The sequence below is a fragment of the Cygnus olor genome, chromosome 1 (genome assembly GCF_009769625.2).
Source record: "Cygnus olor isolate bCygOlo1 chromosome 1, bCygOlo1.pri.v2, whole genome shotgun sequence".
NCBI classification, from domain to species: domain Eukaryota; kingdom Metazoa; phylum Chordata; class Aves; order Anseriformes; family Anatidae; genus Cygnus; species Cygnus olor.
Genome location: NC_049169.1, coordinates 99,221,541 through 99,239,432, shown reverse-complemented (window position 1 = coordinate 99,239,432; position 17,892 = coordinate 99,221,541). Strand labels below are relative to the sequence as shown.

Genomic DNA, 17,892 nt, shown 5'->3' with positions numbered 1-17,892 from the left:
CAAGACCATGGAAACAGATCCTACTCATGTGCTCAAATGGAGATATCCAAGCTTGAAAGCTATAGCCTTTCTGTAGATTTGGCATGATTAAATTTAGACTTGTCAATTCTTTACTGGATTAATGCACAAGAACTATCTTGTCAAACTAACTTTTTAACCTTTTTCCACTAGCAGGTTCTCCTGGCAGATATAGATATATTATCAATCAATATTATCAGCTAGGTGTGGGTGGGTTTTTTTTTGCTGTTTTGTTTTTGTTTTTTTTTTTTTTAGATTTATGCTGAGGTACAAAGTGAAGGTTTGGGGTCTGTTTGCCCTTTAAAAATTAACACCACCCTCTCCCCTAAAAGAGATTTCTTACATACTAGAAAATCAAGGGTAATACTTACGGGAACAGGGCATCCAGCACTCGTTGGCCAGTTAACAAAGGATGATTCGCTGGTAACTTTTCAGTAACAGGACGGACTTGACGTACAGGCCAGACCTGGACCATAGTGAACTTCTCCTTCACGCCTTCAAACTCCAGCTCTAAGACAACATCCTAACAAAGAGCACCAGACATCTGAAGTAAGCAAACAGTTGCACACTGGATCAGCATGCAAATTTTCATCTCAGCTCCTCTGTGCTGCTAGGTCTTTGATACAACTTCAACACCCTATCATCCCTTCCAGGGGTACGCACTTTCACATATTTAGAATACTACTAGGAAAAAAATACAAGATGGAGCTTCAACTAAAAATATGCATTTAAAGAGGAAGTGAACTTTTCATATTCATAGGATACTGTAGATCCCTACACAGAATAGCAAACACGGCATACTTAAGTGCCACTGGTAAGTCATAAACAGAGAAAGTAACTGCACAACCATCAAAACCCTGCTGGCAGGGTAGCAGAAGTGATTGTTAACTCTGACATTCTGTTGCATGAAAGGCTTTGTAGCTTCATACAGAACAGAAAGGGTACATCAACCCTACGAAAGAGATATGGAATATCCTGATAACTGCTGTTTGGGAGACTTACTGAAGTGTCATAGTTTCCCGGTGGAGCAATGTACGTAACTGTACCCCTGTTCCGTGGGGGCAGCATGATTTTGTGCTTGATAAGGGAATTTTCGTTCACTATGCCATAAATATCTCCACCCGTGATGTGGCTGCCAACCTGAAATCAGAACAAGTCTATTAGTCATAAGTGAGAACTCTAGTTAAAAAAAATGCTGACAAAGAATCATATAACCATAGCTATTAAGTCTAGCACCATGATTACTTCTTTTGTAAATGCATTGCTACAGCACAGTAGCCCATTTACATAACTCATTACTCTAACATCACATTGCTAGCAATACTACGTGTGTTCAGAAGCATTTCAAGGCTTGGACTGAATCAATTACTGACTGGTGCAAGGAATTCTCCTTGTTCCTTTTATACCTCTCAGCTTAATGTGCTAAGTAGAGGAAGGACAGCATATACTAACCTGAAGGACTGGAATAAAAATAATAATAATTAAAAAAAAAAGCAGATGCCAAGGGCTAAAGCTACGATATTTTCCACTTCTAAGGCTACCTTCACTGTGAGCAAAATGTGTGCTGTTGTTATTCTTTTTGCCGAGGTACCACCTGCTGGTGTTTAGTGCAATTCCACTAGGCTCTTTATAGTACTGCAAATACATTAAACCTTTGAAAGTTTTCCATATGCAGCAACAACACACAGTAAGTCACACAGAGTAAGTTTTCATGATCCTTGTCTAGTCCTCACTCTCATATATCACTAACACCTCCTCGCACCCCTTTTCATGAACTTAATTGTAACCACAGTTACCAGCAGTCACAGCCTTCACACTCTGCTGTGGCTCTATACTCCAAGAGGAGAGGAGCAAGAGAGGACGACAGGCTTACCAGAACCTACCCGCAAATTTCTAGAAGGTGTGAAGTCCCATTTGACATCTCGGCTCAAAGCTGACACATTGACACCTCTAGGGATATAGATACTTTTGGTCAGAGTGCTGATGTCTGACAGAGGCCTCTGGATACCATCAAAAATAGCTCCCATAATGCCAGGTCCCAGTTCCACTGAGAGGGGTTTGCCAGTACGCAGTACAGGATCTCCTACAGAGACACCAGCTGAAGATTTGCTGAGGAAAAGTTCATCCAGGCAAAGGACAGGGAAGAAGGCATCACATTCACATCATCATACTCTTAAATCATCTTTCTAACTTTAATGCGATATTTTTGTTAGCATGTTATGTATCATCATTTGAGAAGCATGTAGACTTTATACTAAACTCAAGCTGAAAGTGCTAAAGCAACAAAGTTGCTCATCCTCCAGAGAGGCGAAGTGGGGAATATATATTCTGCTTTGTGATCAATGGTTCAAATCAACTGCATGCATGAATTTAGCAGAGTACAAGGCAGCACGATGGCAAAGCATCACGCATGTCTTAAGTCTTCAAACTTGCTTTCTAGGTTTATTGGTAAAGCCAGACAATGCCATGAAAATATGTAATTTTTTGCTTCGTAATTTGTTATAAACACAGCACAACTGTTTTGACTGTGAGCCTTGCAGAGCCTTTTTGTCAGGAGTCTTATTTTAAAGAGCATTTGTCTTAGATTAGCATTTCCCTCATCTCTAAAATTGAGCTGTCTAGTCTATGCACCACCTGAGCTCCAAAGATGCAAAAGGCCAGCAGGGCCTTCACAAAAGGCCCTATTAGAATACAAGAGAAAACCTCAAAAGCCTACGTAAGACTTGAGAGTAAATGCAAATTGAGTTCAGAAAGCCTTCATTATCCTCTCATAAGAGATCTACGAATAAGATATACTTAAAACACTGGATTTGTTCAATGTATTGATGGAAGGGTACTAAATATTACAATGATGAACCAACTAAAATCACAAATTATTAGGTACAGACACAATCTAGTAACCAACTTACCATCCAACTCCCCAAAACAAAACTTTGGGAGTCAGCACAGGCTTTTTCCTGGCCTTTACACATAGGCAGAGCCAACTCTTAAGTTTAAAAGACTGAGAAAAAAAATGTCTGGCTTCAAGTTTAATGAATTGCTCTTATGTTCTCTTTTACACTTGCAACAGGAAATCCACTTTAAGACTAGATTTTAGAATACAGGCTGTGTCTTGGCTGGACACAGATTCTGCAAGCACAATACAGAAGCAAAAAAAAAAGAATTTATCACATCTGTTGGAATAGTTTGTCCAGAAGAAATCCTGCCCACTTTACATTTCCTTCTGAAGTGTGATACAAGCAGAATTTTCAAAAGCAAAGAAAAAAATATGACAAATACTACTGCTTGGTAGTCTTGCCAATCGTGGTTGACATTTGTCCAACAACTTTGTTAGCAAGGAGCTGTAATACTTGAATTCACGTGAACCTAAACATATATTACTTGGTTTCCATGTAAAACAACAAAAAAAATTCTTTGTCACACAGCCAAGCAAGGTAAGATTTACCTCAAAAGTGTCAGAATTTACAAAAGATGTGGCAGAACAGATGCTGCTGCCTGCCGGCATTGGAAGTACCAAGCGCTGGTCCCAGCCAGCTTTGTTCATCGCCTTTACCATAACCACCGCTGTGTTCTGGACTGAACAGTCTGGCTGCTCCAAAGGGATCAGTGAAAAGGATACACGTTTCTTCATATACCTGGACGGTTGCCAAATCACCTTCCAGTCGGATAATTTCCCCCACCAGTTCACTGTGGCCTACTCGTACCAGTTCATACATAGCAGCACCTGCCATATTGCAAGCGGTGACCACTGTAGAAGACAGACACACATGTGAATATTTTTCCTGTAGTTCAGCAAATTTGCTCATCAGAAGCCACTAAGAATTGGACAGGATAAGCATGGTATTCACCCAAATCAGAAGCACATCCTTGATTTAACAAAGGGATAACTTGGCTGCCACAAGTCCTGATATTTTTAGTTTAAAAGCAATAAAAAAAAAAAGCTTTCTTTCACACATTTTACACTGTTCCTTTATGTTCATAAGACAATACTATCAGAACATAGTATACAGACAAGTCCTCTGGTATATCCTGACAGATGGTGAATGTTAAGGGTTTTGGAGGTGCAGTGGACTTTGCAGACATCATATTAAATAGTCACTTCTCCCTTTAAGTTAGCTGGGCCACTTCCCCATCTGACTAAATTAAAACATACAAGAAAATGTCAAAAGGTCACCTGATACTTTGTAGTTACAGCAAGATGTGGTTGGGGACTTGCATTTTCAAGTTGATAAATTTCTGTTTAACTCGGTAGTGTTTCTTACTAACAAACTACTTCCATACATAGATCAATTTCACGGTATTTGCTAGAAGCAATGCGTATCTTTATGTCTGAAGTGGCAGACATCTGCACAAGTGTAGGGAAACACTATTTTGATATTTTATTTTGTAGAAAAGAGATGTGTATTTCAAGGCATTTAAGTTAAACTTCTACAGATGAAGTCTACTTGTTTTGGACCTGCAGCCTTCTACCATGTTGACTTCGATTTTAACAGGTTGCACATGGACTACTACACAAGGTGTTGCTGCTTTAGGACAAAATTTATCATGCCTTTTGTAGCACCCCTTCTGCAGTTAAGGAACTGGCATGTTTCTTTAGGTAGATACAAGCCACGGAAGTTTCTCAAAGCAGCTCCACTAACAAAAATACATGCTCTTCTTCTGTTCTCACATTAATATCCTTTCCTTCATCTCTTGAAAACAGTGCAAGAGGGAGAGGAAAAGCCAGTACAGTCTGCATATAATTCAAAAGCTGTTAATATCAGAACCCACATAAACCATTTAAGGTGATAAAACAGGAGGAGCAGTCATCCTTCTCCCAGCTGTAATACCACCACATACTGCCACCCTCCCTGACACCTGCAGCACACACTCTGTGCAGTAACACAGGACAGCCTGACAATGGCAGAGAATTGAATATTACAGAGTCCAAAGGGTCAAATGGGATTGGGTCTGGAACACAAGCCCTATGAGGAACAGCTGAGGGATCTGGGGTTGTTTAGTCTGGGGAAGAGGAGGCTCAGGGGAGACCTTCTTGCTCTCTGCAACTACCTGAAAGGAAGATGTGGGGAGCTGGGGGTCAGCCTCTTCTCACAGGTAACTAGTGATAGGACTAGAGGGAATGGCCTCAAGTTGTGCCAAGGGAGGTTCACATTGGAAATTTGGAGACGTTTCTTCTCAGAAAGCGCAGTCAGGCATTGGAACAGGTTGCCCAGGGAGATAGTGGAGTCACTGTCCCTGGGAGTGTTCAAGGAAAGGTTGGACCTGGTGCTTAGGGACATGGTTTAATGGGTGACATTAGTTATAGGGGGATGGTTGGACCAGATGATCTTGGAGTTCTTTTCCAACCTTTATGATTCTGTGATTCAGTGAGAACAGACTAAGCATCACATACGTTTATAGAGAAGCTTAATGCAGTTTCCTGAACAAGTGGCTTTATCTCACTGAGAATGCTTGCTAACTTTTTTTTTTAAAAATATTATTCCTCAGCCTGCTTACTGGTCATTATATCTTTAAATAAAACTAATTAGCATTAAACCTTGTTAGTATATTTCTTAATCTTTTATCAGAGTAAAAGGCAGCAATCCTTCTTAAAAATGAAAAAAAAAAATCCCACCCAGAACTTTATTATACTTCTTCCAAGCTAACAAGTAATAATACTTCTCGATTAATAATAAACTAGATGAAACAGAAGCTATGATTTTCCTCACAAAATACCTACCAGGTCCTGAGACTCCATGGACATAGCCAACAAAAGCCTCTCTGTCCTCATCACGGATTTTGGGTAGCTTGGAGAAGTCCATTTTGTCTATTTAACTGTACAGAAGGAAAAAGAGAAAAAAGTCATTTCTAAACAACACAAGTATATGCAGGAAGTTCATCGTCTCCCTCCCCTCTGCACTCTTTTTTTCCATTTAGAAAAAACACTGAATAATTCTGAACTCATACAGCCTGAAGTACCTTAACCGCTCTGATTTTAAAGCAATAAAACGCTAAAAAGTAACTAATTTAAGCAAACACGAACTAGCTTCCACTATTGCAGAAACACACGGCGGAACATCACTCCCCAGTATGCTCCACAGAAGAGACACACTCCAAAAATACCCTAAAACTGCTGGTCTTCTTTCAAGCCAACGAACAAGATATTTAAACAGTGGAGGACCTCTTCTGCCATCCACATCTCATCTAGCCGCCTTCAAAACACAGTTTTCCATGGTTGAGTGATTTCTAGCCTACTGTATACAGAATGTTCTGGTGCTGCTTTACCACCACTGTTCTTTAAAAAGCAATAATTCAAATATTAGTTGTGGAAATTCAATTTTTGCTATCTCAGATTGCTGAATCAGTGTTCAGAGTAAAAAAAAAAGATTAAAAATTGACAAGCACCAGCACTCAAACATGAAAGTCTGTTCCACATGCCTCACAGTTAGCAAAAGGAATGAGGCAGTCTTTGCTCTTGGTGAAACCTGTGGAGCATTAGAGAGGAACTGTGCTGAAAAATGGCCAAAAAACCCACCTCACAACAGTTAAACAACAGACTCACATCTCTTGCCATTTATTGACTAGAGAAGTGAAACAAGGAAAAGCTCTTTAGAAACAGACCTCATAGATCCATGTTTGTCCTGTAATTGGCGGTTGGGCTGTCCTGCTTCTGGTGCTGGTAAGAGCATTTAAGGGTTTTGCTTTGTCAGCCCTTATCATGCTTTGTGTTACCTTGGAAACTGATCGGTGTTCAAGAACAGCAAGGCAAATGTCTGCCCACTACCTTACTGGCACTTTTACAGTGCTGGTGGAAGGTGCAGTGTGGTAGCCCCAGCACACGACGTGCTCTGCTTATCAACAGGGCCTATCCAGCACTGCTCAGTGATGCGAACCTTGCGCTGCATCTGTTCATACTCACAGTCCCCGCGAGAAGCTTGACCTGACCCAGCATCATCTGCAAGGCAGCAAACAGAAGCACACACAGGCTTGCAGCCTGCCCTGTATACAATGAGTAGACGACAATTAAATTGCCACCCCTTCTGCAACTGTTAAAAGTTGCTTTGCTGTCTGCTCTTCAGGAGCCATAGGTAGCTGACATTTGCCATCCTTAGATCTTATGTCCATTTTCCATCTCTTTAATGCTATACTACAGATCCTCTGCCCCTTGGTCTCTTTACCAATACGAATGTTTTAAATTGGTGGCTCATCTCTGTAAGAAAAGAACCTCCAATGATTCAAAACTCCTATTTGTCCCGATGAACAGCGTCTTCCAGGCTCCGTTCCTCACTGGAGTGGGTTGTATAACATGGCTACCAGTGGTTCCTCTCACAGCAGCCACCCCAACAGTTGATCGTGACTCAGTTGCTGCCAGCCTGGAGTAGAACTGGTAACTCAGAGCTCAAAGCTTCTCTAAGTGAGGCATCTGTTAGATCCCCCTACTCTCTAAAATGACAATTTATCCTTTAAGCTGCCTATTGTTTAGGCGCTGAAGATGACTTTAATTTCACTCCTTATTTTTCATAATTCCCCTCTGACAAGTGGCAGAGGGAGGGCCTCACAAAGCAATCTGCAGTTCCTGAGCAACTGGTAAGAGCTGGTTCTAATTGGACCAACACGATTGTCTCATCTTTTTTTTTTTTTGCTTCTGACAATTAAAATATTGCAAAACTTAAGCACAATTACTATTTGTACTGAAAAAAATGCAGTTGGTCTTATAAAATCCACCCAAAATGCTCACTTCAACACACCACACGACACAACCTCTAGAGTCCAAATACCAAACCTTCTAGAGGAGCACAATAAAGAAAGGGTTAAACCAATTTTCCTAAGTGAATCAGTGGCACTCTTTGGCAACTGGACAGTACATGGTCCCCTAGCAAAGACTCAAATTACCAAGGTAAGCAAAGGTGGGAAGAATACAGGCCAGCTTCAATTTAAATTAACTTTTCATATCCAAGTCAAAACCTGAAGGTTGGCTGAAGCTGCTGCTTGAAGCAACTGTTTATTTTTCAGGGAGGCAAAGAACCACCTCAAAACTGTCATTCCACAGTTAAAAGGCAACTTCCTCACATCCAGCATTGGCCTCTCTTGTTCCTGTGGCTGCTCTTCCTACAGCCACCTTCCCCACTTACCGTCCAAGCCAACTACCAGGGAAGGATCACCTATGGACAGGCCAGCGAACCCTGGCCCTGTCCTGACCTTCAGCAGCTGTACCGACTGCTTTGAAACACAAGTATCTACTACTGTTCCAAGTGTAAAAGAAGCGGTGAATTCTTCCTCACATTTGCTGACCCCTTCTTTAAGGGGCTACTAATCTTTTAACCTTGAGTGCAGATAAAGAAAAAAATGTTATTTGTCTCTACACTGTTTTCTCATCTTTGCATATCAGCATTAGGTGTTTATTTTAGATGGAAAAGTCTTAGAGGGCAGAAACGTTATTTACCTACACTGTTACATGTCTGCCTTGTCAGTACTCAGATAAAATGACTTCCCTAAAGCATGCCAGAATTTGCTGAACATCACTTCACGTGTGGGCAGACAATACGTACTGACCCCAGAAGCCACAGCAGCTAGCCATTTTGGAAATCTACTGATTCTTACAGCCCTTCAGAGGCCTCTCGCCAGCACAGGATATGCAGTTCACTCTGGCAAACTCCACTAGCACACCTACACAGAGTATTAGCTTAATTTTAATACCCGTATCATAAAAAAATGAATCTTCTATCCTCTACAACATATAAATTAGTAACCTTCCTTCTGTTAAACTGATAAACTATTAATTTGAAACATGCTTTAAGCTCTAACATGGTCATATTCTGCATAACAGTACCAGAAATCAAAATATTACTTGCTGCAGAAACATCTCAGACTGAAAGGTGCTTTAAAGTAACACTATAGTCATCGATAAACAAGAAATGGCCAGCAAACCTCATTTTCTATCTTTATTTCTCCCCAACACAGCAATTTGGCTACACGGTAACCCCCCATAATGGAAGTATCCTGCTCTCGGTGCTGTTTTCTGTTACCATTCCTTGGTTCTGCCTCAAACATTTGATCAGTCCCCAATTTACACAATGATCTGCCTAAGCACAAAGATCTCTTCAAAATTAAGACTCTGGTGAGATCTTTAGAAGGAGCCTCCTTATAGCAAGGAGGAAAATCCGTGACTATTTACTAATGTAAACACAGATTCTTACCTTATTTTGCAGAAATACAGAGGAACGCAAATCCCCGAAAATGAAGCAGTGCAAGAATTCAGCAGCTAAGCATCACCACTTCAGAAATAATTGTCCTTCTAGTGCCCCTACACACAGGGATGAGAAAGCCTGCTGCAGAGGGGAAAGAAATTTCTGACACACAGCAGAGGCATAACCACCTGACTTGATGAGTCATCAGTCTCTCTCCCACCAGCACTGAGGAATGCCGCAGTAGCTACCTAAAGCCCAGCCGAACTCCCATCTGCGCCCTCCTTAGTGCCCAGTACTGAGCCCAAGAAATTCAAAGCAGCAGACATTGCTCACAGCAAGGACCTCCTGCAAAGCCAAGGATCCCAAATGCTCCAAGGGGTGCATAAAAAATCCTGGAGAAAGAGAGAGACGCCTGCTTTCTGCCGGGATCAGCTTGCCTCCAGTGTAACATATCCATGCCAGTGCACTCCGCTCCCCACCAGCTTAACAGCACGACTGTTTAACAACAGACTGCACAGGGAGGCGCTGACAGCACTGCAATGCTAATTGCTGGAGTATTTAGAATAGGTATTGATTCTTGTCAAAATAGTCTTGCGGGGCTTACCGCTGCTAACATAAAAGCCCTCCCCCTAGTTGGCAGAAGCATTGATGCAGCTGCATGAGATCCAACACCTCAGCTACACAGACTGATGCTCCACACTGAGTGACGGCCACGTGCATCCGGTGCCGAAGATCAGCAGGCACTGACACTGTCCTGCATATTGTACAAAGGACGAGCAGCTGTGGGGTCTCTCCCCCAAGAAACCGCATGATCCAAAGTGCTCCCTGCGACCGTCACAACTTCGTGAGATTGTCTTTGCAGGTTCTAGGATAAGCAACATGTCAAGTTGGCACAAATGCTCAAATACGCCAACCAAAGCAGTATTAAATAGCACAAGACTAGCAGTTCAGAGGCAGCAACATCATATTAGCAAGTCAACAGTGCTTGGATTCATTCTGCTGGAGTAAATTTGAACTAAGGTCACAGATTTTACTGTATCTGAAACAGAGTAATGTGTTTTGACTTCTTGGGTAGGAAAATGTAGTTAGAATACAAGCCCATACATTCAATATCCAGGAAAGCTTAAGAGGCCTACACAGTTAAACCCAGCCAAATAAAGTTTTCCAAAGAAACAGGTACAGGGCACAAATCCCACTATCCAGATGCATGAAGATGTGTTGCATGGGTCCCATAAATATGGTAATCATTGACGTGGATTTGCTGTAAGTTGGAGACTTTATACTTCCCCTTTGAACAGATGATATTTTTAAGAGGAAGTATTAAAAAGTACAGTGCCTGAGTTACTAGACAAATGCAGAAGTTAGGCAGCATTTCTGCATCTACAATCCGGGATATTTTCCCGGAAGGAACAGCATGGCCAGAACTCTGACACAGGTCACTGGGAATGGACGACAAATAGCGTTTTCAGGACATTTGCTCCTTCACACTACACAGTTGCAATTTTACCATAATACAGCATGGAAAATGATTCCAGGTTTCTCAGGCACCGAATAACAGAATTACTGAGGTTGGAGAGCACCTCTGCAGATCGTCCAGCTGGGTTCTGGTTACCTCCAAGCATGGAGACTCCACAAACTCTCTGCACAACTTGCTCTGGTGTTCAATCACCCTTGCAGTAAACAAACAAAAATCATTTTCTTATGTTTAAGGGGAACCCTGTGAATTTCAATGTGTGCCCATTGCTTCTTGTTCTTTCAACAGGTACTGAGAAGAGTCTGGCTCCACCTCCCTTGTTCCCTTCCATTATGTATTTATACACTTTATGGTCAGGTTCTCCGAGCTTTCTCTTCTCAAAGCTAAACAACTCTCAGCCTCCCCTCTTAAGAGAGATGCTCCAAACCCTCAACCAATCTTTGTGGCCCTTTTCTGGACTCACTTCCAGTAAGTCCTGGAAAGCCCAGAACCAGGCACAGCACTCAGGACAGCATATAGCTGGTCAACTCGGTGTCCACCAAGACCTCTTCTGCAAAACCACTTTGCAGCCAGTTGATTGCCAGCCAGTACCAGGGCATGTAGTTATTTCTCCCCATGTGCAGGGCTTGCCATTTGCCTTTGTTGAACAGCATCAGACTCCTGCCAGCCCATTTTTTCTAGACTGTTGATGCCCCTCTGAATGGCAGCACAGCCTTCTGGTATGTCAACAACTACCTTCCAACTTTGTATCAGCTGCAATATAAGAAAATCATGCAGGATTTACCTCCTGTAACATGCCGTAGTTTTCTCTTCAAAAAGAGCATCATAGCATTGAGACACTAACTGTACCAATCTTCTTGCCATAAGCCCAGAGGTATCATTGTTTCTTAAACTCAACAATACAGACAGCCTCCCATTTAAATATTCATACAGTTCCACTTGCCACAGGGCACACTGAGGTTGTCTCCGCTCTTGATAGGTCAGGAATTTGTGTAAATAATGCTCACTTAGAGCTATGGAACTGCCTGCAACCATACAAGACAATTTGTCCTTCATGCAACTTGTTCGTGGGTGCTATAAAGCCACTTCCTCTCATGTGAGGCTTGCTACTTAACACATGTACAGTTAAATCCAGGTGTATTCGAAAGAGAAATAGACACAGGCTGCCACTGTCAGTACAGTACACTTCTCCTGAAGTCTGATGCCTTCAGGAAAGCCAATGGCTACAAAGTGCAACTGTGCAACACAGCAATTCATTCACAAATTCCTACTGCCTTCTTCCTCAAACACATGGGGACTCACTGGTGGGCAGCCAATATACATAAGCTTCATACTTCAAGCAAACAACATATCTCACACACAAGCCAAGTATGCATAAATCCATGAATATATATGTAATAAAATAAACATGAGACCCTCCCCTACCACAAAGTGGGGCTGTGAAGCCTGTCCACGCAAGAAGCACCACCAACCATAAAATACCATTCAAGCAACCAAGCTTTTAGCAAAAGCTTGGGAGATTTCTTCAGTTAGAGCAGACCTGGACTAGAGAAAAGCTGTGTTTGAACATGGCCGAGAAGTTAGCAGAGCAGAAATCAATCCAGGCAGAAAGGCAGGCAACTCATTCACTGCGTAACTGATTTGACCCACTGGAGATTTGATCAGCTCAGTAGATAACCAGCCTTCTGACTTCAAATGCAGTGGTCACACTGTGTTTAGAATCAGTAAAGATCCCAGTTTTGTCAATTAAAATATTCCTGTTTCTAGAGAAGCCACTTTGTCCGTGTGAGTAAATCTTCACCACCTGACTACTTAAAAGCCACCCAGCATTCCACAATACATTTTTCTACAGTGGTTCTTTCCTCTCAGCCCAGAAGGCTTGTCCAGAAGAGCTTTAGAGGTTGAAATGGATGAGCTTCCCCTTATTTCTGAGCTGTTACATTGCTTTACTAACTTCTGACCGTGAAAAATTTGACATTCTTTTCAGACTGTAATGCCTCCTGCCCCTTCTTTGGCTTGATAGACTTTCACACAGAATAAAGATCTAACACAACAGATATCCAAGCTATAACAGAGAATACCAATACAATATTCATTTCTGTGTCCTACAGTGACCATAGTTTCTCATCCTGATCCTGTCTTCTAACTGCTAGGGCTGAGAAGTTCTGCAGCCATCTGCCTTGTGCAATGCTCAGTCATTTCCCCTAGATGAACAGTAGTTTCATTAACCTCACTAAAATTACTGCAAAGCTAAAGTATCCACCCTTGTTTTCATAAAATAAAACCGTCACTCAGCTTTTAGGTGCATTTGGCCTTGTTACTTGAAATATTTCTTGTTGCTCTAGCCTTTAAGATAACAAACAGCAAAATGAGATGAATGCAAAGCTATAAGCAATTCCAGCAGCAAGCTTTACTGCGGTTCAGTAGAGTAACTTCTGAACAGTCGAAGATTCTTAACTTACATGACAAAAGGTGTGCAATCTCACAAAACAACTATTGCTAGATTTATAGTTAGGGTCAGGTATTTTATACAACAAAACATATTAGTAATTTGGGCCCATTAAAACATTCCAGCTCCTCTATGAACCGTATCACTACCCAACCCCTTGTCCCTAAGGGCGATAGCCAAAATACTGGCTACAAATTCACAGGAAGCATTTCGCTACCCTTATTTTTCAGAGCAGTCTTTAAAGTAGGGATATTATGGAATCTTCATTTTATTATGTGATGTATTTGACAAAGCAGCTAGCTTGAAGAGCTGAATCAAGAATGATTTTGCATGAAAGCCTTTAAAAAAAACTAATACACCTCGGAGATAGCAGCACTCTTTTCCAGCACTTTGGTATAATGAAACACCTGGTTGGAATCACAAACACACATATTCGCATGGGACTCCCGTAAAAAGGAAATTAAATTGAGGTTGACTTTTCCTATAATGGAAAACTTCATCTTTATGTTTTAAAGCAAGTTAAACCACATTTGGAGATTTTATGTTCAATTACCTAAGTATTTACAGATTCTTCAGAATAGCCAGAGCCCCTCCAACGTAAACTATGTATGGTGGCAGTTGTCTGAATATCTACTAGGTGACGCAAATTTGTCACAATAACAAACCCCTCAAGATTTCATGGATCTAGAACAAATTCATTAAGCAAAATTTACTTTTAAGAAGTCCTTATCAATGCTGTTTGCATTTAGCCACAAAACACCATATTAGTTTTTCTGAAAAGATGCTTTTAAAACTTTCTATTGCAGTAAGAAATGAAATAATGATGTAATGATGAGAAGGACCAAACGTTTGTCCCACTAACTGAACTTCTTGGAAGATGCAGTATTATTTGCTAGATTAAAATATTAAAAAAAACAGGCAAGTAATTCTTCAGGCCCTTAGGAAACTCGCACAACTGAAACCACAACTGAAAGCTATACTAAACTTTTCTAACAAAGGCACAGTTCAATGCCCATAAAACTAATGCCTTTACATATAATCTTTTTATCCCTCATAGCACTCTACCATGATGATGACCTCAGAAGTACCACTGCTCGTGCTTAGGGCACAGAAAGCTGATCAGTGTCACAGATGTTCAGACCACCTATCTTTTATGCAGTCTTAAACAACAGCAGCAACCACAGCACTCCATTGAGCACAGTTCACAGCATCCCAAAGATGCAACACAGTGAAGGAAACACTACATCTCTACAGGGCAGATTTCTGCATTTTTCTTGGGAAGCAGGCTGGAAGGAAGCGTTAGTTGGAATAAGTGATTCCCTGAAACTCATCAATGCACCAACATTTCAACTTGGCCACAAAACTCCCATTCATCTGATTAGGAAGGACAAAGATGGAATTCCACATTACAGAGGCACCCTCTAGGAACACCATTGTCCCTTAGGAGCTTGCATCTGCAACAGGTCAACTTTCAGCATGAGTTTCAGTTCGTTTAACGGTCTAGCAGGAAAAATCTCAGTTGTTAATTGATGCAGCAACAGTCTTCAAAATTATCCTTCTCAGTAATGCAAAAAAGCAAATGTTAATGTAAGCGGCCCAGTGCTTTGGACACATGGTCATGACTGCAGCTTCTCATACTAGTTTTAGTACTTCTTGATTACAACATTTTAGAACAGACACAATGGACTCTCCAAAATGATGTGAACAATGACAGAAGAACTGTCGACAGCTACCACGCATGCATTAGATCACTGTCAGACAAACTATTTCTGGAATGAGCAGTGACACTGAAATTTACTGTCAGACAAGCCCAGTGCAGTAACCAAAGTGATGACCTAGGAAATAAATTCAGCAGCTAAGAGTGATTTTCACCTGCTATTTGGTTAAATGATAGTAATAAAGTCAGCTAGACTATGACTTTCAGGATTTATCCATATATCTCTAACCAGTTTCAGAATAGGTGTATCACTTCAATACAGAAATGATGCTATTAGATAGTAGGTAAATTATATAAAGAAGTCTAAAAAGCTGTCAGCAAAAGGTCAGTTGTTCTAAGTGGGAGGTGTTTAGGAGAATCTGACAGAAGCAGGTGAAATAAATGCATGCAGAGATGAGATAAGCTAGCCAGAACAAAAATAACAGATATACATTGTAGAACTTATTGCCATGAAATACAACCAAATCCAATAGCTTAGTAGTATAAGCTCAGTCTTCTGCTTTCAAAGGTGGGGGGGACGATGATGACATTACACACACAAAAAGCCCTTTTTCATAACAAGGGCAAGATACAGTGCTGACATCCAGAAGATCCAACCTAAGCCAGTTTTGCATGATGGATCTGTAGGTAATCACCTACTGAAGAACGAGCTTAGTCTCTGTATAGACAGAAAGGGTTGATTCATTCAGCTTCCTGAGCTGGAGCAGATCCCCATTTCTCTCCGTCCAGCTGGAAGGCTGAAGAAGTCACATGCCTGAGGACAGTGAGTAAGAGTGAACAAGCATGATATCCCAGTTGTTCCAATCACCTGTTTTCCTTGATTGTGTTCCATTCTAAAAAATCATGTGGATACCATTGTTCAAGAATACCTCAATATTTCCAAATCTAAAAAAAAACAAAAACTTTTCTTTGTAAGAAATGATACAAGTATTGGGGAAAGAAAATCTGTTTCAGTTCCTTGTGATAACTTCTGTATAAGTGCTAATACTTTTCCACGCAATTTAGTTTAAAAAAATAAATAAAAATTAAAAAAGGCATGCTATTATTGGCCAGCAACAGCATGCAACATTTTTTGGTCAACACCAAAGTAATCAAACAGATCTACTAAGTTCTCCTGTAATCCTTTCAACTCTTTCTAAAAGACTGGGGATGTCTAATTAGGAACATAGCTTCAGAACAAGCAAGCATGAGGGAAAAACACAAGCAGGAGTTTGACGGGCTTGGGAACTCGAAGAGGCAGCATCGTGATATCAAAACACAAAAGGAGGACCAAGGTGCATCTAAATGTATCTCCAGGGGAATTCTCTAGTAATCTGCTGGTCTACAGCTGTTTCAGATGACCATGAGTAATGCTAGTACCCATGTGCATCTGGAAGATAAATGCTCCAAGTCATACTAGGAAAAAAAAAGACTGAAGCACACTGAAGCCTACAGACTTTGCAAGTTTATATTGAGTTATAAAGCAGTTAACACAGATCAAAATAAAAGTTAAATGTAAGCTAAGATGGTATGAAAATTAAGGAAGTAGTACTAATCACTCATGGATGAACTTTAATAGCAGTGCTATCTGTAGAAAATAGCTCTTGATTTGGAAAATGGAAGAGTGCATTTTCAGGAAACTGAGATCTTGTGTTACTACTGCAACACAAGACTTCAACCCCCATTTGAAGAGTCAGCTGATGTCAGCTGACATTTTCCGGCCTCGTCTTAATTTCTCCTTCCCCACCCTATCAAATTGATGCTTGTGGTTGTTTATCATTAATGCCATGCTTTGTCTCCTGATTATGGAATTAATACTAGTTTTTTCTGCCATACAATAACACAATAGTTGTCAAGAAGACCTGACTTAATAACCTGAAAAGCATAGTAAAAATAATCTGCAAGATTTTGGGGTATTCAAAGACCTGTAGACATTGACTTCAAGTCACATATTCTTAATTAGAAAACAATAAAACATAGATACCATTAAATACGTATGCTTGATATTCATCGAAAACACCTTTAAAAGTACTGTGTAGACAAGCCAAACCTTCACCTGCTGCAGGTCTGTGGAGTGCCTAAGTCAGTACAAATTCAGCAACTGACACAATAATTTAAGGGTCTGCCTTGTAGTTGTTCAAACTTTCACTTGCCAATGCCAACCTACACTTGGCACATGCTCCCTGAGGCGCTACAAACGGGTGGGCCCATGAACCAGCTTTAGCTTGCTGTCAGCAGGTTTTCCTCCTTTTCCCTCTCCACTTCATCAAGTAGCATTAGCATTTTAAATACTGTGACAGATCAAATGACTGGTGTGCTGTTGAAGTATTGCATAACAACGAATAAAATGATCACCAAACTGCTTTTATTCCCCGCTGGAGTATAAATTGTGTATTTTGTAGTAGGAGAAGCTAATAAAATTGTAGAAGAAATCACTTTGAACGGATAGATCCTGACACATACGTGTCACATACCTGAGGGTCACGGCTAGCGATGTGAATGTCACCCGGAACAAAGCCACCTCAGACCTATCTCACCTTTAAGCGAGTTTTACGGGCGGATCACCTCATTTGGGCTCAGATTCCACCCCTGGCGCCAGGAATACAAACCGCCCTGGACTCACCAGCAGCGTTTTCAACCAAAACACGACCGGCGGGCCCTGGCAGCAGCACTCCCGTGCCACAACGCCCTCACGGCGCAGCGGGGAAGCGCCCCGGGCACCCCCGTCGGGCCGGCGCTGACTGGAGCTCCACAGCCCCCACACGCCAGGCCGGGCCATCATGGCGGCGGCGGGCACCAGCGGCCGTTGGCGGCCGTTGGGGGACCTGACAGGGACCCCCGCACACACACACCGCGGGGGAAGGGAGAGGATTGGCGGGGGCAGGCGGGAGGGGGTGGGGAGGGGGGTGGGGGGGGGGGCGCGATCCTCACCTGCGGCGCCCCGCTCCCTGCAGCGGCCGCGTCCCGGCTCAGCTGACGGCAGCCCGCGTGCGCATGCGCCGCTGCCTCCTCCCCTTCTCCCCTGCCTCCTCCCCTCCCTCACCCCCCTCCTCCTCCTCCTCCTCCTCCTCTTCCCCCCCCGCCCAGC

At 41.9% G+C, this 17,892-nt stretch overlaps 1 protein-coding gene across 4 annotated transcripts in view; it reads right to left on the bottom strand.

The window, feature by feature from the left end:
• ATP6V1A (ATPase H+ transporting V1 subunit A) overlaps nucleotides 1-17,892 on the bottom strand; it is a 30,549-nt gene that overhangs the window by 11,897 nt on the left and 760 nt on the right. Inside the window, exons 1-6 of one of the 4 annotated variants that reach the window (XM_040572369.1) lie at nucleotides 17,736-17,846; nucleotides 5,738-5,832; nucleotides 3,638-3,766; nucleotides 1,902-2,116; nucleotides 1,021-1,158; nucleotides 390-541 (exon numbers count right to left, since the gene is read on the bottom strand). In XM_040572369.1, the coding sequence (XP_040428303.1) occupies nucleotides 390-541; nucleotides 1,021-1,158; nucleotides 1,902-2,116; nucleotides 3,638-3,766; nucleotides 5,738-5,819 (716 nt within the window). In that variant the 5' untranslated portion in view covers nucleotides 5,820-5,832; nucleotides 17,736-17,846. Of the gene's footprint in view, nucleotides 1-389; nucleotides 542-1,020; nucleotides 1,159-1,901; nucleotides 2,117-3,637; nucleotides 3,767-5,737; nucleotides 5,833-9,194; nucleotides 9,371-17,341; nucleotides 17,364-17,735; nucleotides 17,847-17,892 lie in introns of those variants that run through there. The other 3 variants (XM_040572396.1, XM_040572379.1, XM_040572388.1) reach the window with 3 other exon arrangements.